At 40.7% G+C, this 23,600-nt stretch overlaps 1 protein-coding gene across 1 annotated transcript in view; it reads right to left on the bottom strand.

Moving 5' to 3' along the window:
* rapgef5a (Rap guanine nucleotide exchange factor (GEF) 5a) overlaps window positions 1–23,600 on the bottom strand; it is a gene marked incomplete at its 5' end in the record, with an annotated part of 46,549 nt that overhangs the window by 5,748 nt on the left and 17,201 nt on the right. The window contains 14 exons of the mRNA XM_079232463.1: window positions 360–482; window positions 1,458–1,555; window positions 2,047–2,196; window positions 2,536–2,614; window positions 3,234–3,264; window positions 3,419–3,510; window positions 5,293–5,431; window positions 5,586–5,676; window positions 8,935–9,035; window positions 10,065–10,207; window positions 17,990–18,181; window positions 21,899–21,972; window positions 22,115–22,163; window positions 22,298–22,379. Of these exons, the coding sequence (XP_079088589.1) occupies window positions 360–482; window positions 1,458–1,555; window positions 2,047–2,196; window positions 2,536–2,614; window positions 3,234–3,264; window positions 3,419–3,510; window positions 5,293–5,431; window positions 5,586–5,676; window positions 8,935–9,035; window positions 10,065–10,207; window positions 17,990–18,181; window positions 21,899–21,972; window positions 22,115–22,163; window positions 22,298–22,379 (1,444 nt within the window). The remainder of the gene's footprint in view (window positions 1–359; window positions 483–1,457; window positions 1,556–2,046; window positions 2,197–2,535; window positions 2,615–3,233; window positions 3,265–3,418; window positions 3,511–5,292; window positions 5,432–5,585; window positions 5,677–8,934; window positions 9,036–10,064; window positions 10,208–17,989; window positions 18,182–21,898; window positions 21,973–22,114; window positions 22,164–22,297; window positions 22,380–23,600) is intronic.

Here is a 23,600-nt window from a genome sequence, read left to right as displayed (position 1 = left end):
CAAAGATAGCTGGTCCCATTTTCAGAGCCTTTCATGTACTCATGATCCAGCAATTCTTGTAGAGCATTTGCATCTTTAATGTTTATGTTCCGGAAATGTCTTCCATGAATATGAATTAACTATAAATGATGTGCACACACCACATGCATATATTTGAGTGTGTTTGTGTGTGTGTGTGTGTGTGTGTGTGTGTGTGTGTTTGTGTTTGTGTGTGTGTGTGTGTGTGTGTTTGTGTGTGTGTTTGTGTGTGTGTGTTTGTGTGTTTGTGTGTGTGTGTTTGTGTGTGTGTGTGTGTGTGTGTGTGTGTGTGTGTGTGTGTGTGTGTGTGTGTGTGTGTGTGTGTGTGTGTGTGTGTGTACCTCGTGGATGGATTTGAAGAGGCTCCAGTCCAGGTGTGTGAGAGCAGCTGCCACATCCCAGGTGTTTATACCAAGGAGACGCACCGGCCTCTTGCTTAGCTCAGCACTGTCTGTTAAAGGAGGCTGCACACACAAAGGAAAGTTAAGCTAGCACATAGAAAGACACAACAAATACAGTATATACTGTACACACAGGAGCTGTCTATTTACAGTAATAGTGCTATATCTAAGTAAGCAATAGCAACAACATGTCCACTTCATAATAACCTCCAGCACAATGAGCCCGTAGGAGAAAGAAACAATATAGCGGCACGAAGCCATTAGAGCAATTGCCTCCTGACTCTATACAAGCAGAACTGAAAGCTGAGAGGGGAGCGCTGATTCCTCCAGCACAGTTCTTCTTTACAGCTCTGGTTACAGGTCACAGTATTAACTAAAAGTCTGCATTTGTAAGCCTGACAATAGAACATTGACTCAGCAGACAATAAAGCTAAACAAAACAATATCTTGCCTACCAGCCTACTGGTGGGACAGTAAATAGGTCAAATGTAGAGCATCTCCTGGTTTGTTAATAATAGACTGCTAAATATACCTATCCCAAAGAAAACTAAATCCCTTGAACTGCATTTCCGAAAATGCCAAAAAAAAAAATGTTGCAAAACTATTTAAGAACACACAGCTGAAGCTCCACTGTAATAAACATGGCATTACAAAATAACACTTTGCCCTGATTCAGCACTTTCCAATCCTGCTGTCACGGTTGGGCAACAACTAAATAATTGTGGCTCACACCTTTTCTCTCCTTTTCAATCAGAGTTAATAACAATCACCTGTCTTAAGTCTTTCTGGCTTGCATGACTCATCGTAACACTGTGAAAATATGTCAGTTGGGGATTTAGAATATTAATTTTCATGCCTGATTTAGCTGGAAGACGGACAATATCAGAGGCAGCAAATGCCCAAATAATCACATATTTCAGAGGTTGTGGTTGTCTTTAAATCTGCAATTTGCATCTTTAGCCTCTCTGAATTTTTATGAAAAATTGAGATTGAGTGTTACAGAAAGACAAAAGCACAAACAACAGAGTCTTCACATACCAGAATCTCAGTGAGATCCCTGCGACAGGCCACAAGCTTTCCCTGTGGGGTCATCGACTCTGAATACACACAGTCACTGGGCTGTAACACCCTCCGCTCTGCAGAGACAAAGGAAAGAGAGAGACCATGATAACAATTTAGAGCCAATAGAGTAGGACAGTGATTCCCAACACGGGGTACTTGTACCCCAGGGTGCTCTTTTGCAGTTTCCACGGAGTATGTGGAAGGATTTTGGAGTAGCTCAACTAATAGAAAACCAAATAGTGGATAAAGGAATAAAAGTGCCAACTAAAAGTTAAAAAGAGTTAGTTAAAAGTAATTAACAAATAATTAACTAGTTACCATTACTTTGAAATAGTTCAAAGTAATGGATAAATGGTTAAAAGAGAAAGCTAATTGCAATGGTTAAAATAACTAAAGGTCAAGTAGAAATTATTGTAATAGACAGAAGTAGTAGATGAACTGTTAAAATAGTTAGCGTGAAGTAATCAATAAGTAGTTCAAACTTACAGTTTCTGCCACCCTAAGGTACAAATGTAAACTCAACCAAAACATGTTCATGCATTTCTTTGCGTGTTTGTATGTTTACCTCCAGTGTGCGACGCCACAGCAAGCACCATGTCTTCTTCTGCTCGGTCCATCTTCAGACCCACAATTCTTAGCATTTCATGGGCCTCCAGTGAGGGGTGTGTGTGGACACTCATGTAGGAGTCAGCGCTCACATGCACGCAACAAATGACTGAAAGATAAATAGAAATGGTCGTAGGTCAGTGGATGTACTGTTCATATACTGTAATTGTGTTTATGCAACACTTTAAATGGCTAAAACAGAAACAATGAAATACTGTAAAGCCATAATGAAGCAGGAGCAGAGAAAAAACTCAAGTATTTACAGAGACTTGAGTTCATTTTTGTCAAGTACTCAAGCAAAACATCAACAACAAAACACACAGTATTTAAGCAATTTGTATTTGTACAGTGAAATTAAAACTCACAGTCTGACATTATGCATAATTATGTACAGTAGAAGGCAGTGTGTTTTGTGTTGCGTACGAGTGTGTTTGTGTTTGCTACTCACCCTCTCGAGTATCAGTCGGTGGACTTCTGAGCTGCATACTGTTTTCCTTCAAACTCAACTGCTGATACATTTGTTTACTCTGATGGAGAGCAGAAAAACATAGAGATGTATAATACTGTATTTATACTTCATTGAGTATAGTGATGTGCTGATAACATCTGTATCAATACCCATTCAGCTCAGATGTGATTATTACAGTTGAGACTCTATGGGCTGAAATAGGGCAGAAATATCCCAGTACCAAGTCGTATCAAAACCTCTCCAGTCAAACAATACCTGCAATTGATCCTTTTTTAATCTAGAAAAGAAATACTATTCATGTGGTTTTACTCAAAGCCGTTGCCTGAATGACTCATTTAAATGCTGGGATTGTTACTTAACATAGGCTGACATCATCAGGAACTTGTTACTTTGACTGGTTTGGAAAAAATGACTCCAACCCCACAATTATATTTATATATCTACAATTAAATAATTTGAAAGTTAAAGATGTGAGGTTATATTATTATTATTATTACATTGCACAATTATCTATATGTTTGACAGAAGAGAAACATACTATCAATCTTCTGCATGTTTGCACATTGCACAAAATTGACAATAAAACTGACTTTGACTTTGACTTTTGATATCAGTCAAATGCAGCATGGATGTAGTAAATATTCCCTTTAATCAACCTCCACCTCTCTCTGGCTTACCTTTTGGCTTGGAGGACAGTCATCAACAGTGCTGCAAGACAGAAATAAGTGAGGAGGGATGCAGGTAGGCATGGAAAAACAAAAACACAGACACACACAGACGCACACACACAAACACACACAGTGACAGGCAGTCATATCCAACACAGAGAACAAAGTCCTTGTGCAGAGACAAACACACTTACTGTCTGCGACGCAGAAGTTTCTGGAACTCCTTCAGGTCTTTCTCCAGTGTGGGGAACTCATACACATCTTCTAAAACACACCTGTACAAGGTCTGACAGAGAGCGGGAGAGGAAAACAATCACGTTGACACTTTCTTTTGGTTTGATGGTTGAATATGTTTGTTTGGTCCATCCAGCTGCAAACTGGAAATAGCATTGAAACTCCTTTGTCTTTGAATGTTCTCCAAAGGTTCAGTCTCTAACCATCACTGTACACTGACTCCATATCAAACCGACTGGCTGCCTGTTACGACACAGCTGTAGGATGGCACATACATTTTATAATATCAGAATTATTATGGCTAAAAAAAGTCAATTATTTTATGGGTTTGTTCACCCATGTCAATGCTTTGAGCATAGTACATTAAATTCCTTTCATCTTAATTAGTAGTGGAGTGGAAGAATACATCTCAAAGAAAGTACTGATAACGGAAATTAGTAAGAGAATGTTTTTGTTTGTAATTTAGGTGGAGCAACCTTCTAACCATACCAGTCTGAATGAAAGGTAAGCCAAAAGGTTTGATTTCATATAGTGTCAACAAATAGGACATCACATAAACAATGCTGTCGCTGAATTAAGGACAAGAAGGACAAAGAGGCAAAGATAAAGTATGAAATACAACAAGATGGCACAGCAGTAACATCACAGTCTGTGCAGCTCATTTCCTGAGTACCATCAAGTGTAAATGATGCTACGTAGGTTGCTTACTTCAGACAAATCCTCCACCTTGTACTTAAATGGGTGACGAAGCACACGCTGTGTCTTTGTGTGCAGCGCGGAGAATGAATAAGTAGCATGAAAAGCTCAGGAGGCAGCGACAGTGAAAACATGCAAGGATGCACACACACACAAATACACACACACACACGTCTCCAAACACCTGCTTATCGCCATCACTGACCCACCGTAGCCTCCCATCCCAATTCCCCTCTCATTCCTGTTACTAGGCAACTATCACCTGGGTTACTCATTCCATATGAGATTATTATACCCATGCCAACCCTTGCACTTTAGTTTCCATGGCAACCCGGCACCGAAGCCGCCTCCAGGTTACGGAGGGACAAGTGATCGGTGAGTGTGTGCGCCTGTTGTGGGTGAGCGTGTGGATGAGTACACGTGTGTTGGTGTTGTGTGTGTGTGTCTCGTTTGTCACGGGGATTTGAATCCAATTCAGTCAAACATGTGAAAATACAGCAGGAAAACAGTTGATACAAGCAGTAATTGTATTTGTATTTTCTCTGCGGTTACATTTCCTTCCTCTACTACTCCACCTATTTGTCATGAGAAAGGTGAAAAATAAATCTGTGTGTTTTCAATGCCTATGACATCCTGTGAAGATAGATACTGTATGTTGTACAATTAATGATAGAATAATTACCTTTTTTATTCATTACTTGTTATTAGATATGTGCATAATGCTGTTGGTGATCTTATATTCTACTTTGCTTTGAGTATAGACCTTGTTCCTCATATGGTGCACTATGAAGGTGCTTGTATTCTGTTTCTGTCTTATTAGTTTGCTTTGTCAGAAGGATCAAATAAAAAACATCAACTTCAGTTTAACAGGAGATGCAGCAAACAAAAGGATCAGACAAAACCACACGCACGCTTTTCAGCTCTGTCTCTCTCCACAAAATGCTTGATGTCCTGTTTGCAGAAAGACAACCCCATATATGAACGAGACGGAGAGACAAATGAAGATGAACCAGGCTTTTTATGTTCCTGAGTGCAAAAGGCAACCAGAGGATCAAACTCATTATATTGTTTGAATACAAGAGACATAGTGAAAAGAAGAAAAAAACGGATGTTGTGATGAAGGCGAGGAGTGCCGTACCTTCATGAAGCTCCTGACGTGCTCCTCTTCCTTCAGGAAGTCCTTGTAGAGCCTGCTCCAGTGGGAGACCAGCTGCAGTACTTTACGCTTCCTGAAGAGGGCGTCTCTGCCCTCCTCCTGGCCCCTGCAGCGAGCACTGCTATAGGTGAGAGCGGTCAAGGGGACAACGAAGAACAGTGTGGAGCCACCGTCTGAAAGGATTAGTGTGTGTGTGTGTGTGTGTGTGTGTGTGTGTGTGTGTGTGTGTGTGTGTGTGTGTGTGTGTGTGTGTGTGATCATGCAAGGGGATTTGCCAGTAAGGATATTGTCCTAGCAGAGCCTGACAGAGGTCATTGGTGGACATGAACACCAGGTAGGTCAACAGGAAGTCATCCAGCAGTGTTTCTGAAACAAAGGAAACACACCATCAGTCACTTCCAAAGCCTTGCAGAATTAAAATGTTAAAACATACACAAAAGTAAGTTTTAGTTTCTCCTTTGGTCCCTCTCTTCACCTCTGATTCCTTCAGTCTACATGAATGAGTGGAGGCCAATCAGTGTGTCCTCTTTGTGTCAGCTCTATTACAAATAGACTTTAAACAGAACTTTAAGAATGATCTTTACCATTTTCAACTAAAGTAGCCTTAAAGTAGCAATAATGAATAATTCATCAACAAGGGAATAAAACAAGTATATGTAATTGGAACGGTGCTGCTGATGGAGAAAGTTAATAGCTGGTGAACATAGTGGAGCATTTAGCAGCTAAAGAGACAGACATTTCCATCTGAGTGAAAAGAAGAGTGGAAATGTGACTTACATTCATCACTCATAACGAATGTTAAAGCTGATCTGTGTGTGTTGGATGTGTAAATATGTAAATCTTTGCAATGATATTCACCTTATAAACCTAAAAAGATGATATGAATTTTATGGCGACACCATTGCAAGACGTCTAAAATGTCGTATGCATAATTTCCTACACATTTTCCATCTACACCCAGTGAAGATGAAGTTTTTTATATTTAAGTTTTTATAAATTACTATTAGGCCTATAAGATGCTTTCACCCAAACAATTATAGCTTTGATTGTTGACTAATTTGTCAAAAATATATAATAGAAAGATATTTTAGGAAAAAGAAAAGCTATCATTTATTTCTCTCGGCTCATATTCACAATAACTTCAGAAACTACAGAAATTCATCAGTGTAGAGAAAGCAAATGTGCAAGATGGCAAGTGTGTGTGTGTGTGTGTGTGTGTGTGTGTGTGTATGTGTGTGTGTGTGTGTGTGTGTGTGTGTGTATGTGTGAGACTCAGCAGGTGTTCAATGGGTAAGAACCGAATATAAACAGCCCTCGTGGCAGATGGGTAATGAGGTAGCTGTGCTGTGTGTGCATGTGTGTGTGTGTGTTTGTGTGTGTGTGGTGTCAAACTCTTTCTCTGGGCAAATGTGTGACCCAAATATGGCTCTGCCGGGCAGAGCAAAAGAAATCAATTATAGAAGACTGAGTGAAGGCTGTGGACATTAATATTTGATCAACTGTCTTCTCTTAAGAAATAAAAATACAACTTTTCTCAAGACATTTCTTTAGGCAGGCCTGACTGAGCTTATCACTTTTGCAAAACCTATCGTCTATCAGTCTTTTTTTCTGACTTCTATTTCCCTCTCTCACTCTCTCCATCAAACACTCCTCGTCACTCTCTCCATCAAACACTCCTCGTCCACCCCCTCTCCCTCCATCCCCATTTTTAATTTTCTCCTTCTCTGCAGTTACATTTTCTCCCTCTACTACTCCCCTCCTACGCTCGCGCTCTCTCAGCTCTCTGTGATGATAAAAATCCATTTTTATCTTCAACATATGCCCTCTGCGTTTGCCCGCTGGCACGCACAAAGTCAAACACATGCACTCATAGACACAGCAGTACACACAGACACACACCACACCCTGATGAATAACTCATTCAGTTCTGACCTTGGGGTCTTTATCTCTTGTGAGAAAGAAAGGAAAAAGGGAGAAAATGTGTGTGTGCTGAACTAATCGCAGTTATCTGCTGCTGTATTTTTTGTTGTGTGTTTTTTCTGTGTGCATGGGAAGGAGTGGTTGGGGTAATCGCACTCTCCCTCTATCTGTGGAAGCATGTTCGAGCCTGTTCAACATGCTGCACAGCTAAGCCCACTAAAACGGCACACTGATGCTCAGCACCACCCCAGAGGGCCTCCACACACACACACACACACACACACACACACACACACACACACACACACACACACACACACACACAGACACACACACACACACACACACACACACACAGACACACACACACACACACACACATTTATTCAGTGCACATATACCAAAAGATAGACAGATACAGAGACAAAGACAGCCAAACATGCACATGCTCTCGATCTACATCCCTGCTTCTGCCTTCTCAGAAGAAGAAAAAATAAAAGTGCGTCTTTTCGGTGAATAAATATCAGGGGGTTCTCCACCACAAAGGCCATCTCAGTTCTCTCTCTCTCTCTCCCTCGCTCTCACTCTCTGCTACATTCATCTCTCTCTCTCTCTCTCTCTCTCTCTCTCTCTCTCACTCTCTGCTATATTCATCTCTATCTCTCTCTCTCTCTCTCTCTCTCTCTCTCTTTCTTCCTTTGCTTCCTGCAATTCAGTGAGATGGCTCCCTGTGGAATGCTGGGAACCGGTGGTTCTGAGAAGTTAGAGCAGGTTTTTATCAAATACAGGTTGGGACCCAGATGTCTCTGTGTAATAAAATTATTACTTTACTGGACATGGGCTCCATGGTGAGAGTGCATTTTATTTATTTTGATCCGGTGGACAAATGTGTCAAGATTCATTGACTAATACAATAGATCTGTTTGTATTTTTTCATCTTGCAGTCTAGGAGGATGTTGGACGAATGAACAAACAATCCAAAAACATACTGCCTTCATCCACGGCACACGTCACAAGCAGATTTTAATTTGGCAAAATGTTAACACGGTTACCAATGTATTTTACACAGCTTTCTAATAATTTACATACTAAACTATTAGTACTACTTTTAATGTGGTCTTTGTGCTAACTCGCTGTTATAAACCAAATGACAAAACATTTCCAGATAACTTCTGCACTGTTAAAGAACCCAGTACCTATAAGGTAGACTGTCACTTGAGAATTTTGAAAATGACAGTTAACAGCCGACTGAAATTGTTTTCAGCAGAAATGCCTCCGGCCCCTCCAGGAAATCGTTTCACAAACTCATTAGAGTATTTAACCTCCTGTTCCTCATATTTATAGGCAATGACTTGGCTGAATGCACACACACACACACACACACACACAGAGAGAGAGAGAGAGGAGAGAGAGAGAGCACGATCAAGTGCATACCTCCAAGGTTTGAACCCACTGTGTGGAAAAGTCCAAGCTGGGCTGTGTTGAAACTTGTTGCCAATAAAACTAACATTCCTTGGAATGAGAGGGCGGGGTTTTTTTTTTTTTAAACAAACCTTTCGACAAACATTATATGACAAACTGTCTAACTGTTGTTTTACTATTATATATCTTTTTATGGAGACACACACACATTGTTCGTACAGATGACCTCTAACACAAGTGTTTACCAAACATGTGTGTTCACACATGCGTCGACAAACTTACCGCTCTCTCTGCTCTCTGGCGCCCCTCTTTGGTCGTCCAACCGCAGGTCACTCAGCAGATGCTCCAAGATTTTGAGCGGTGTCCCCGACACCACCACATACCTGTAAGACGAAGAGTTGCAACAATCTTTCTCACTAGAGCACCAGGAATGACCACTTCCATCCCTCCATCCACCCTCCCTCTCTTCCTCCTTAATCTCCTCCGCATCGTCGTCATCGATGTAGCGAAAATGGGGAACATCAAATGTACAGATTTCTGAACTGCTACCATCTTCATCATCATTGCTATCAACGTCATCATCATCGTCCTCCTCATCTTCATCATGTATGTCCTCCTCTGCCTCTGCAAGCGTAGCTAGCTCAGTAGTCATCTTCATATCTAAACACTTCCAGATGATCCGCACTCATCTAAGCTTTGCATGCCCAGGATGGTGCTCTCCTGTGGGGTGAACTGCCTTGCAGTGTGCCCATGTCAGCTAGGAGCTCCGGAGATTAAAATCCTCCCTCAGCTTGTAGCACTGGGAGGGAACTGATTGCTATTGAAGAAGCTGAACACTGTATACACACAGACATACACACACCCACTTAACCTGCCTGTCACTGACACTCCCTGCATTGTGCCTTAGGTCTTGGCACACACTGACCTAAAAACACACAAACACAGACACCACACGAAGAAATTTACTTTGAGGAAAATCTTTTGTACAGGCACAAACTCACGTACACATACAAACGATCCTAAATGCACACACAGATTTGTGGAAGGAAGTAAACCAGTCTTGGTGTCAACTGTTTCTCTTTCAGCTGAAAACAAAAAAGCCATTCTCTTGTTCCTGCTCTGTGCCAGTAGCTAAAGCATACATTATCTATCTATCTACACACACACACACACACATACACACACACACACACACACACACACACACACACACACACACACACACACACACACACACACACTGTGTTGACAGCACTACTCATTTTGCATGTACGTGCGAGAGTGTGTGGTTACAACTTGAGATCCCAAAGTATGAAAACTAAAAACAAGAGGGATGAGTACTATGATTATGTTTTTGTTGCAACTGTTGGTTTAGACTAGAGGGCACTTATTATGAAGGAGAAAGTACTGACCTCTTGTCGCAATCTTCCTCTCTAGATCCGCCCCCTGACGTGGGTGAGGGCCGGTCTGACGGCGACGTCACTGATGATGTCACTCTCCGCAACACCAACACATCCCGTCCTCTCTCCTTCAGACAAACCCTCCCCACCGCCTCCTGAGGGAGAGAGAGAGAGAGAGAGAGAGAGAGAGAGAGAGAGAGAGAGAGAGAGAGAGAGAGACATGTCACAAAGTGAAACAAGGACAAAACTGTTGGAAGGCGATTTAAGGGAGTGAAGACATTGGATGTTTTTCCCAACGGTAGATACTTTCAGTCTCGACAGGCAATACAATTGATGCGATGCATCATTAGTCCTCCTCAAAGTACCACTATTACAGGCCTATTTATATTTATTGGTTTCTGTGTATGATGTCTGAAATGCGAAATGTATAATTGTGGTAATCTATAAACTTTAATTTGGGCAAAAACTAGTGCACCTAAAAGCACCTTTCATATTCATGCATGAAAACTGTCCTTGGTCACATATTATATATATTGACCAAGTTTAAGAGATCATAAGAGAAAGGAAAAAAATGGTGTAATGCCTTTGTGAAATCATTTTGACATCGTCTGGTCCTGTAATATCCAGTATCAAACAGGCTTTTGTGTCCAGAACCTTTTACTTGACATTAAAAAGTGTCTTCTACACATACACACATACAGCACACACCCAATCAGTCCCCAGTCCACACATGTGGGCACATAATATGTTGCCATCACAGGGAAGTATTGCACTTCCTGCCTGCAAAAGCAAAGCTAAATAAATAACAATAGGTCTATCTAGGGATGTAGACTGACACTTGAAATGATGACCTGCACCAAAAATGAACAGCAACTTGATCTGTGACTCGCACACACACACACACACACACACACACACACACACACACACACACACACACACACACACACACACACACACACACACACACACACACACACACACACACACACACGCACACACACACACCTGCAGTAACAGTAGAACTAAGCTCCAGATGGACAAAGGAGCACAATGAGAAACAGCCCGAGGAGAGGCAATAAAAAGGAGAGGAAAGAGGGAGATCAAAGGCAGAAGACGGGAGCAGGAGGAGAGATAAAAAGGCGACGTCTCTCCTCCAGCTGCTCGCTGCAGTCTCTGTCACAGCCAAAGGGATCGAGCTACAATCACAACTGACACAGAGAGCTTTCTATGCAGGGCTGCCTGTCTGTCGCACTGGGTCTTCCTTTAATAAACACACTACAGATACATCACGTAAGACTTCACACGGTTGTGTTTAGCAGTGCATCAACTTTTACATGCCACAATTACATGACTTGTTAAAAGAAAATCATCTGAAGCTTGAAAAAAGTCTCAGGCTACCTAGAATGTGCCAACAGTCATCAATAACTGTGATTTTAGTGATCATGGAGTGCTACTAATGCAGTCACTGATACCTCTGTAACACATAAAAAAGATTCAATAGACACGAACAAGCAAACACACAAACACACACGCGCTGTATATGTGTGTGTGTGTGTGTGTGTGTGTGTGTGTGTGTGTGTGTGTGTGTGTGTGTGTGTGTGTGTCAGATTTTCTCCCACAATATTCATCCGATTAAAGTTGTGCCAGACCCCTCGGGCTCATACATGTTTATTGAACTAATTCCATATAGTATTTAAAAATAAGTACTTTGGACTTGTTATGTTGGGCGTTAATTAAAGATAAAGGATAATGATGATATAACACTAACAACTGCATCACAGAATATTTTATTTTTATTTTGACATGTTATAATGATTAATTGTCGGGCGTTCAGGTAATTCATAGGTTAAAAAGAACTTGCCCACTACTGCAGAGCCTCTATCTTGGCTGAGCAATAGAGAAAAAAGAAAACTGGAGTTGTTGAACGCAGCACCTCCAGTCTTGTTCAGAGTATCTTAAACTTTGGTAAGATAACAGGAGCTTCTTTTAAATTGCATATTTCAGTATTTTTTTTAAATGTCTGCATAAGTAATTGCTTAGTCCTCCTATCCAGCTATAATGAACTTAAGACAGACCACTTTTCTGATTGTCACTGCATGATATGTCATAATGTACAGAATACAAAAGACTATCCGATAATCAAAGTGAATCGAGTGTACTTTCAAAGAAGCATTGCCATTTCACAATGCAACATGCTGAAATGAAATGTCCTCAAGAATTACAAAAACAGAGATGCATTTGATAAACATGCCAGTGACAGCTGATGGAAAGAGATCTGTCACTGCAAGCAATTAATTTCATATTCAATTTGGGCTGGCACCTAGACCGCACCCAGTAGCCCAGATGTGATGTGAAGATTATAAGAGTTTTGTGGCTAAGTGGTCTAAAGGGGACACATGCCATTGGACCACATCATACAGGGTTCAAATATGAACCCAGATGCTTTATCACGACCCTTTATGTCTTCTGACCTTTCATGTCTCTACAACATCGACTATCTCATAAAGGAAAAGTTTTCCAGAAATACTAAGAGAGAGAGAGACAGAGAGATTATGTGACTAATCAGAACTACTATAAAACAACAAGAAGAAAATGTTGTGGTGTTCCTGATGCAGTAGCGCAGAGGTGGCCAACCAGTCAGAGACTAAGAGCCACATTTTTTACTGTGTTACCGCAAAGATATCATCCCCCCCCCCCCCCGAGCCAAAAATTAAAATGTCTCTTTTACTACGACATAAATCCATTTAATTTAGGGTTAACAAACCCAAATTACTCTATCACAGATCAAACTTAACAGATGAAAATAACAAAGACAAAGATTAAACACACGTTATTATATTAACTTTGTTCAAAGCTTTTTTGTCACAGTTGAGAAGGACATAAGTCTAATAAGAATATGCATGTGGTCTGGGGCAGTGGTTCAACTGGTCTGGCTGCAGGACTCATCACCCCTGAATGACAAGCCCCGAGGAACATTTTCAACTTCTCAATTTGATTTAATGAAAGTATAGCGCCGTTTGAAAGTGAGATAGTGTCACAGTATGCCAAACACAGAAATATTCCCTTTTTACGGAATGAAGCGAACTATCACAAATAGTCCGATGTGTAAACTCACGCAAGTAAAGTGTGCAGCATTGAGGAGTGTGTGAATATTAAATTCAATTCAGTTTATTTTATATAGCTCAAAATCACAAATTAAAATGGGCAATCTGTAACATAACATCCTGTCCCGGGACCTCACATCAGATCAGGAAAAACTCCCCAAATAAAGATAGTAAAAACCCTTTCACAGGGAAAACAGGAAGAAGCTTTCATAGAGCAACAGAGGAGGATCCCCCTCCCTGGATGGACAGAAGAATAGATGTCATGTGACCAGAATGAATAACGTAACATAGTTACAACACATTACATCAATATGACTGAAATTGAATAAATTGCACTCTGCCGCATTAAAAAATCCCTTCAAAATAAAAGCACAGAATTATTATATTTTTTTTTTCATGTAAAATGACCGTACTGACGGACTGAAAACCGGTCCGCAAAAGACTGAAAACGGGTCCGCGATTTCATGGCTTTCAAGCCGTCGCGCCTTGAGTTTGAAACCAGTGGTCTAAAGTATTTGCAAAATCAATAAAAAGATTTTAAAAAAAACAAAAACCAAAAAAAAAAAAACTTGGATATGAATGCAAGAGACCAGGCATGAAACCAGGCTCGGGAGCCGCGGGTTGGCCAGGCCTGCAGTAGCGTATTGTTGATATTTCAGATAACACACTTTAACTTCTTACTCAGATGCCAAGAAAAACAACTTTTATCCAAGAACAGAGGAAGGCAACACATATACACACACTGAAGATCAAAGGCTGTCCAGAAAATGCACCAAAAACAAACGTACACATTCTCACTATGCAAACTGTATTTGCATTAGCACATACACACACACACTAGGATCAACGTTAATTTAGCCTGAGAAAGAATGCAAGCCATGAAAAGTAAAAATATACAAAGAAGGAACTTGCACTCTGTGGAGTGGAGGGGTCAGAAAGTTATGCAACTTGCTTTTCTCAAGAAAAGAATCCAAGATGAAAGGCAAGAGACCAAAGCAGAAAGTGAGAGACACGGAGGAGTGCTGGGAAAAGTGAGAAATACAAGAGCAGTGTGAAAGAGACGTTGTTTGAATCCAATGGGTTTTAGCCAAAAGGGCCAATATCCTTCAGCTGGAAAGTCAATTCATTATCTTAGAAAAAAAGAGAATCTTGCAACAACTGATTGATTAGTGTCTTTTAAAAGACAAAACAAGTACATGAAAATGTCTAGTATGTAGTACGGCCTATAATGGTTTAAAACTAGTGGGCTACATGTTGAGTGGACTTGACATCTACAGACAGAATTTCAGGATGTCTAAACCCACTTCCAAACTGCTGTACGACAAAACGGTCATGCCACTAATGTACAAATCTTCATAACTGTTTCTGTCAGTTCTTGTGGCCATCATTTGTTCAGCTAACAGGTGTGTTTGTCCCTTTCCTTCCTTCTCTTCCCATCCCTTCCTTCAATTCAACCATCTGTGCTTCCACCTCATCTACACCCTTCCCTCCTCACCGTCTCCTTTTTCAGTTTTCTCTCCTCGCCACGCTTAAGCCAAGTCTTTCTCTGTCTCTTTCTCCGTCTTTGTCTCTAAATGGTCCGACTGTATGCTCCAGAGGTTTGAGATTTGGGGAGAGAAAATGGAGACCAGTGAATAGGACATGCACTTGCTGTGCCCCTTACGGGTCATGAACTGCATGTCACACACACACACACACACACACACACACACACACACACACACACACACACACACACACACACACTCACACACACACACACACACACACACACACACACAATATGACGTATTGTACAGAGGAAAGGTGGGCCTCACGGAAAGCCTAAAGGAAGCACTCTCTGTTCCCATTGTGTTCCTGTGTGTGTGTGTGCGTGTGTGTGTGTGTGTGTGTGTGTGTGTGTGTGTCAATGCCATATCTGTGTTGTGATAGCTCGGGGTCTGATTCCTGAAAATAATTGATAAGAATATGAAAACACAATGCTTTTCGTTCAGTAGCAGTAATCTCCACCACGATTAGAAAGCAACACAAGCTACCAGACAAGCCTGTGTGTGTGCGTGTGTGTGTGTGTGTGCGCGCGTGTGCGTGCGTGTGTGTGTATTTGTATGTGTGTGTGTGTGTGTGTGTGTGTGTGTGATGCATACTGTGACCTCGTATAATCCTGTGTGCAGGTTGACCTCTTGTAACCTCTGATGGCTGAATCAAATGAGTACGAATGCAAATCTGAAGTGACTCGAAGGCAGAGATGTATCCGATGCAACGTACTGACACATGAGTTACATCACTATGGAAACAGCCCACACCGGTTTGTCAGAGCATGTCTGTTATGGAAAAAAGGAGACTAAAAAAAAAGAAATCACCATGACAACCCAGTAAAAGGAGATAAGTCTTTGTGGTGAATCGAGCTAGTTGATTGGTTGGTTTTGGTTTCTGCCACATTCTGCTGCCTGAGCTGGACAATGAGTTACAATGATAATCACACCTGTTATACATCCTCTTTCATTTGTGGTGCATTACTGAAAAACATCATTCCTATGCACACCCTTGGACATTATTATAGATCAGATAAGAGCCTCTTATTGAGCCCATCAGCCTGCAAGAGTGATTTGATTAATTCCCTGTCACACTTGTATTGTAACCACTGGCACCCTCTGTGAATATAAGTGCTGCTTAATGCAACATGATTTTCAAATTATACCACAGCCTAACATTAACGATATGGTAAACATGATGAATAGCTACGATCAGGAGAATGAAACAGCATAATAATGAGTTCCTTTTGATAGATAAGATATTTTTTTTGATTTGCTGAAATACATCTGCAAATATTACTCGTCCACATCCTCCTGTTGGTCATAGAAGGATTTCATTGTTTAAAAAGCAGTGACGCACAGTAGAGCAATCGGAGTCATGTGCACCTGGAGATGTTATTCTATACTTTCTAATGTTATCAATATTTGCAAATATACTGTAATACTGTAACGTTTATTTGCCTTCCCCTACCTCTGATAATATAACGCCAAATTAGTATTAGTGTAAGGAGGTGCACATACAATCATCTTATCTTAGAGAATTTCCTGACAAACAGAAATAATAATTTGATAGGAACCTGACAACGCCTGCAAGCGCTGCTGATGCTGTTTGTATTCGAAAAATAGATACGAAGCATCTATTTAATCTGGCCTGAGAAATAGTACTTTCTGATTTTTACTTAAAAAAAGTGTCAGAAGAGACGAGACAAGGATCTTTGGCCGTTACTTCATTAACCTCTAAACATGAATTTATAAATGCTGTTCCCAACATTTACCTCAAATCTCTCTTTAAATAAAGTTAAAGAAAACTCCTCACTCTACAACAATGTCACCTTTTAATTATTTTAATCTGCTTGTTCCAGTATTCTTTGAAGCTTAATCATTTCGATATGTAAACCCCAAAACACTATACAATTTGTCATGTATAATTTCATACACAATTTCCTGCAATTTGGCACAACATATTCAAGTTGGGAAACTTCATGATCTGAACTATGATCAAAGCCACACACCATAATGATTGAGCAGTAAATATCAATGTAAGTTCACTGATCATCAAAAGGCTTAAAAACTTTAAATGAAAAATACTAATATTCTTACTCAGGAAAAGTCTTATCCTGATAACTTGTATCCTTATGTAACTTACATCATTTTAAGAGGCCTTGAAATTGCACTACATGTATTATTAAAGTGGGCAAATTGTTTGACAAATTAAAAGGCTTAGTATGTGGTGTTTGAAGAGAAGTCTAGTTGAACCCATTACAGCTTTAACAACACCATAAATATTTATATATAGTTTCAAACAGAAGCAATGCTGTTATAAAATATTAAATGTTTCTACTTTTTTTATATAAGCAAGTTAAATCATATGCACTCTGGAAAATCCCCAAGGCGAGTTTTAGTCAAACATGCCAAGTTGATGAGATATTGTATATGTGTTATGTTTCTCAAACACATGCATCGTGATGTCGGGTGAAATCAGACTGCTTTCGCCTCATTTCCTTCCCTCAGGTGCACGACAGAGCAGGATTATACAGTACAACGCTTCTCTAGCACCCCACTCATTATGTGCACCCACTGACTCAGCCTGCCACCGCGGCAGCAGTGCATGAACACACACATACGCTCCCACACATGATTATAAGCTCTAACCAGCAAACTCTCTCACACACACACACACACACACACACACACACACGCACACACGCACACACACACACACACACACACACACACACACACACACACACACACACACACACACACACACACATGAACACTTAGAGACTGTAAAAAGGGTATGAGATCACATTGCACTAAGCCATTATTAACACCCACATTAGACGAGCTAGAGAGCCGGTGTTTATTTAATCTAAAGTGATATGAATGAGGCGAAGTTCAGTGTGTGCATGTGCAACGATATCTTCAGTTTGCATATGTGTGGGTGCATGTCAGTGTGCAGATGTGTCCTCAAGTACGCAGATGATGTACAGAAGTGAGCAGACACACTGTGAACGTGTGTACTTGTGAGTCTGTCTTTTTGATTGACAGCAACACAAATCGGGATGGTACAGTTGAAGATTTACTCACATGATCCCTGTCTCTGAACACATGAGTAAGTCAGACCTGAAGTGTGTGTGTGCATAAAAGTGACGACAATAATGACAGCATTTACCACATTGACGTGCAGTACTCTCTACTCATACTAACCATATAGCCACATCGTTACCAATGACTTCGCAGGACAATATCAGTCCTTTGGGGAATATGTGTATGATATTAATGGCTCCCTACTCACCGCCTGGTTCCTGTCCGGCAGCCGGTAGTTGTGGTTCTGCAGCAGCCGACAGCCGTCCTTGGCGAGCCGCTGAACAGCCTCCAGCCCCAGCCGGCTGGTCAGCTCTTCGCGTCCGCACACACTTCCCATTCCTCCCCCGCTGCCGCCGCCGCCACTGCCACCGCCATCCCGCAATGCACACACCCCGCTCAGCTGCAACACAGGTGGCATGAACATATATCTCAACCCGCAGTCCCAAGACATGGTGGAGACAGTCACAAATTGTTTGTGGGACGGAGGTCAAGAAAGTTTAGTGTTTTTGTCCAAGGGAGACTGAAAGCAGTTTGGGCATAATCCAAAAACTTGCAACAAGTTTTTCCTTTGCCCCTTTATGCCCATGCGAGGAGAATGAGATGAAATGGTAATCCTATGTCTGTCTTGTTCTCTCTCTAATTCTTCCTGATCTCTTATTCCTTTTATCTATTACAGTCTGTAATTCCCTTTATCTGTTGCACTTCTCTCTTTGTCTCAGTCTGACTGCTTCGTGTCAGACGATCTGGAGGAGAAAGAGTGAGTGTGTGTGATTAGTAGCATAAGTGGGCGGGAGTGTGTGTGTGTGTGTGGGAAGCGTGTGTGCTGGGTGTGTGTGTGTGTGGTGTCTTTCTGTCTCCTCCCCTCTATAGTTGGGACTTCTTTTAACCATCCGACCGATGTAGATAGAAAGTGTGTAAATGTGAGTATCAGTGTAACAGTGATATCTTTAAAAAGGGAAAGAGAAACACAGAGCAGCAGACACTAAAACCTAAATACACGAAGAGAAAGAAAGACAGAAAAATATAAGAGAAAGAGAATAAAAAGAGCTTCGGGACAACGTATAAACTAATGGCTTTGTCCTCGAAGTGACATAAAACATGTGTGTGTGTTCCCTAAGGTGCTGCTAGTAAGATGGTTATCACCAGTGGCAGCCAGCCTGATCTGTTTATTTTCCTTGGAGAAGGGAGAAGGAGGGGTATTTAATTTGGCTCAGAGTTAACCCTTCCTGTGAGCTCAACTATCCCACGGTGCCATGCTCTAACAGAGGGTAACACACACACACACACACATACACACACACACACACACACACGCTCAACATGATAGCATACTCCCACGCATTTTGTTTACAAGGGAAAACGCTTATCTGCTAGAATAGCCGCTTACTCACACACACACACACACACACACACACACACACACACACACACACACACACACACACACACACACACACTATATCATAGCCACAGCCCTCTGTCCCTCGCTGCTTCCTGTTAACCTGTGTTCAACGTCCTGTCCTTGACACAGAACACACCAAGATAAATCTGTCTGCGTACAAGTGTTTGTATTGTGTGTCTGTCTCTGTCTATCTCCCTTTATCTTCCACTGTATCCTTAATTTGTCTTCGGTCTCTTGTGTTTGACATCTATGACATGCTAAAACCTTCAGTAGGCTGATGGATAACTGACACTGAAGTGGTAGTTGTGTGTGGTTCAGTGTCCTCCTTCTCATTTTGTTAAATAAACTAAAATAATACTCATGTTACCACAATGATCTGCAGTGGTTCACAGACCCCTCAAAAGGTTAATTGCAGGATAAATCTTATAGCCCATGTTCACCTAAACAGATCAGGTTTCATAGGTGGTGGAGCAATTCCTCTTTCCTCCCCTCTGCTGTCTTTACATAACAGGTCTGTATTGGTTGGAGCAGCTTGCTTCTGAAGTGTGAAATTCACATGTAAATGTATATAAATAACTATATCATTGGCAATTTAACACGTAAAGTACATTCCATGTGTAACTGACCGAGAGAGAGAGAGAGAATGAGGGAGGGGACAAAACTATCTTAGACTGTGTTGTATCACAACTGAATTCGCAATACAGTTGTTCTCATAAGTAGTCAAATATGTTACCAGCAGTCATTCCCAAGCTGCTGACAGAATCACTATTGCCTGATTACGACATCGACAGCCAAAATACACAAAAAATAAAGGTTCATGACAGAAGCTTTGCTGTGATATCGGCTGTATTAACATTTAAAAGGAATGATCATTTCTGTCATGTTCATGTACAGCCACAAAGCAAAGCTGTTACCACATCTAAATAAGCTGCAAACACATTCCAATATACTTATAAAATATTAAAGAAACATCAGCAAGATTACTCTATTACTCTACTATATTATAAACTAGAAACTTTTTTTTTACACTTACGGCCTAAAAAAATATATAATTTGATAGGAGAAAATCACTCTTCAGTTACACTCCGAAGTTGTACTGTATATGTAATTGTGTTTTAACAGACTCTCTTTTTCCTATTCTCCTCCTTTCTCCTCATCTCTGGTGTAATCAGAGAATGAATTATTGATGGAGAAAAAGAGGTTTCTGCTGTAAAGAGATGGGACCAGTGAGCAAACAGGCCTTCCTCTGCACTCTTTTCTGACCTCATTTTCTACATTCAACCACCTCATAGAGGCGCACACACACATGCACACACAACTTGCACTCAGTGACCTTTATCAGAGAGCAAGGTAGTCAGAACAATCCAATTATGATCTGGTATTATGGACGTCCAAAGCTAATCTGTGTTGGAGAGGAGATGTGTCGGTCACATTGGGTCTGGTCCTTCTCCAGTCCTTTGTTTATAGCAATCTGGTTACGTTGGCTGTCAAAAGGCCTCACTGTGCCCTATTAAAAAACAACCTCTTCCAAATGCTCAGTACTTGAACAAGCAAGTGAACTGTGGAGCAGCAGAAAAAAAAAATACCATCCCGCTCTGTGAAATCATGCTATTCATGAGAACAGCATGCGTGTGCTGGCGCAGGTTGAAAACAACAACCACTTTGCATGTATTTCAGCAACGTTTTATAGGCGTCTGGAGAAGGGCTTTATGCTCAAAACATCTATTGGTGGCAATTAAATATAAGTTCAAGTCTATGCATATCTTGTGTGCCGTCTTTATGCGTCTTCCACGTTTTATAGACTTGACGGTCGGCCCTTCAGCTTGGAGAAGCAGACAGGAGTTACCGCACATGAGCAAAGCAATGTGCAGCCGTCGACAGGGAACAGAAGAAAAACGTATTTCAGCTTCCTAAAAGAAAGGCCCACCTAAAGCAATCAATATCACTTCAAATGGTCGCTATATTTAGAATATTTTACTTTACTCTGCCAGGAGATGGGGAACTAAAGCCGTTGTGTTCATTAATGGTCCTGCCGAAGCCACCTGAAAATAAATGTAATTTGTAAAATGATGGTTTTTTTTTTCCAGTGGAGTCTTGTGGCTTTGGTGAGAGCATAGACTAAATATTAATTTCCTCGTGGGAAACATGGACTGTATAGCTGTTTCAAGGCAAGGTAAACCGGCAAATATTCTAAATGTAGTGTACACTTAAACCGGGTATAGTTTTTTTGCTGACGTCTCTGCCCACAACAGTTCACTGCTTTGCTGCGGTGGGGGTTGCTTCTCCTAACTGGGGCGTCTACTGTTGTAATACCCTCTATGGATAAGTACCTCATACAATCCCACTTCAAAAGACCCAAACTATCCCTTCAACAATTCTGAACATTACTATCTCCACTGATATTGTACTAAACTATAAGCTTTATTTAATACTTGCTGAGATATCGGGAATATTTCTATGCTAAATTGGATTGGCTTTACTAACTCTATTGTAGGTCTACTTTAAACAGATTATTTACTGTCCAGATTACCCAGGAAAATATAAATATTGGATTGGATTGAAAATGAACTGAAGGATCAGGGTTGTGGAAAAAATAAAATTATGAAGACGTTATTTAGTATATGGTAAGTTGGAGTGTGTGTGTGTGTGTGTGTGTGTGTGTGTGTGTGTGTGTGTGTGTGTGTGTGTGTGTGTGTGTGTGTGTGTGTGTGTTACCGGGCTGCTCTCCTCGCTGGGTGTCTGAGGTTCCTGTTGGCTCGTCTCCGTCGTTTCAGAGTCCTGCTCTGATACTGCAGCCAACCACAAGCAGAATCAAGTTATTTATGACAGATCTCATGATGCTACATTGTCACTCCATGTTCTCTTAATGAGAAAAACTACAACAACAACTTCTCATGAAGGCACACACACTCAAGCTAAATGTATACTTACAAGCTTTGCGAGTCTTTCGGGCAAGAGCAGCAGCCAACTCACTTTGTACCTGTTGGAGAAAAAGGTGTCAAATGATAATATGCAGAAATGTAAAAACTATAAACGATCAATCAAACACACTCTAATGAAGCAGCAATATGATTCTGTATCTACCAATCTTCAGACACACGTGAACACACTGACCGTAGAAGTGAGCCTCTCAAGAGCTTTCATCTGGAGCATCTCACTGCAGATGTCCCTGTTGCCTTCAGAGTCCTCCTCTGACCTTGGATACACACACACACACACACACACACACACACACACACACACACACACACACACACACACACACACACACACACACACACACACACACACACACACACACACACAGCTTTACTGACATGTGCATTATTCTGATCAAACACTCTCCAGAGAAATAAGAACTCTCTACGCTGCCCCCTGGTATTACTAGAAAAGAACTACAGCCTATAAGCACACGCACTTCTCAGCTGGATGTTGTTACCTGAGAACATGTTTTCAGTGAGTCTGTAGTCACATTGACTTAAATGGATAGAAGCCACTTTTCTATTCCCCCCTTTGTCTGAGAAACACATTTTATTAAAACAAAAGAGATCTTACAGTGGCTTCCCAGTGGTTCTTTACTGGTTCCTCAGAGACCAAACCAGTAGTAAATCTGAAAATCTGATTGCAAAATGAATTAATAGAAGATGAGACAGATATATATATATATATATATATATATATATATATATATATATATATATATATACATATATCGATAGATTGTTTTTCAATCTTGTATTAAGCATCTTTAATGTAATGCAACATAATTAGATCTGAACATTTAGTAAATTATTTAAAACTTAAATTACCTGTTTACATAATTAAATAAGTTTACATGGTTCCAATTTACCAAAAGGTTTTTCGTTTTTTCTTCAATTTACATCATACAACTGAATATTTTCGTGTTTTGATCTGTTATTATGACAAAAAAACATAACTTTGGGTTTCGGGAAATGTGATCTAACATTTTATGTGATTAATTGAAAACATAATCAACAGATCTATCGTTGCAGCTTTAAACATGATAAATATACGGCAGATGTGTATATTTGCTGTGTGAATGTATTTCTACTCGGCAGAGTGGTATCTGCCTGCTTTATTTTCCTCATGTCTTTCTAGTTCTTCGCTGCTCGCATGTCTTTGTATGGAGCATCTTTCTCTGCAACCCCCTTCTCTCTTTCATGTGGTTTCATTTAGAATAGCTACCAGACACACCCTTCTATTGATGTTAGTGAGGCTGTGTGTGTGTGTGTGTGTGTGTGTGTGTGTGTGTGTGTGTGTGTGTGTGTGTGTGTGTGTGTGTGTGTGTGTGTGTGTGTGTGTGTGTGTGTGTGTGTGCACGTGTGTTGAGAATGTACTGTATATGTAACTTGTGTTGAGGATTTTCATCTGTGAATACATTTTGTGTATGACTTCA

Source organism: Taurulus bubalis (genome assembly GCF_910589615.1).
Source record: "Taurulus bubalis genome assembly, chromosome: 16".
Taxonomy (NCBI): domain Eukaryota; kingdom Metazoa; phylum Chordata; class Actinopteri; order Perciformes; family Cottidae; genus Taurulus; species Taurulus bubalis.
This window is presented reverse-complemented; position numbering and strand designations above follow the sequence as displayed.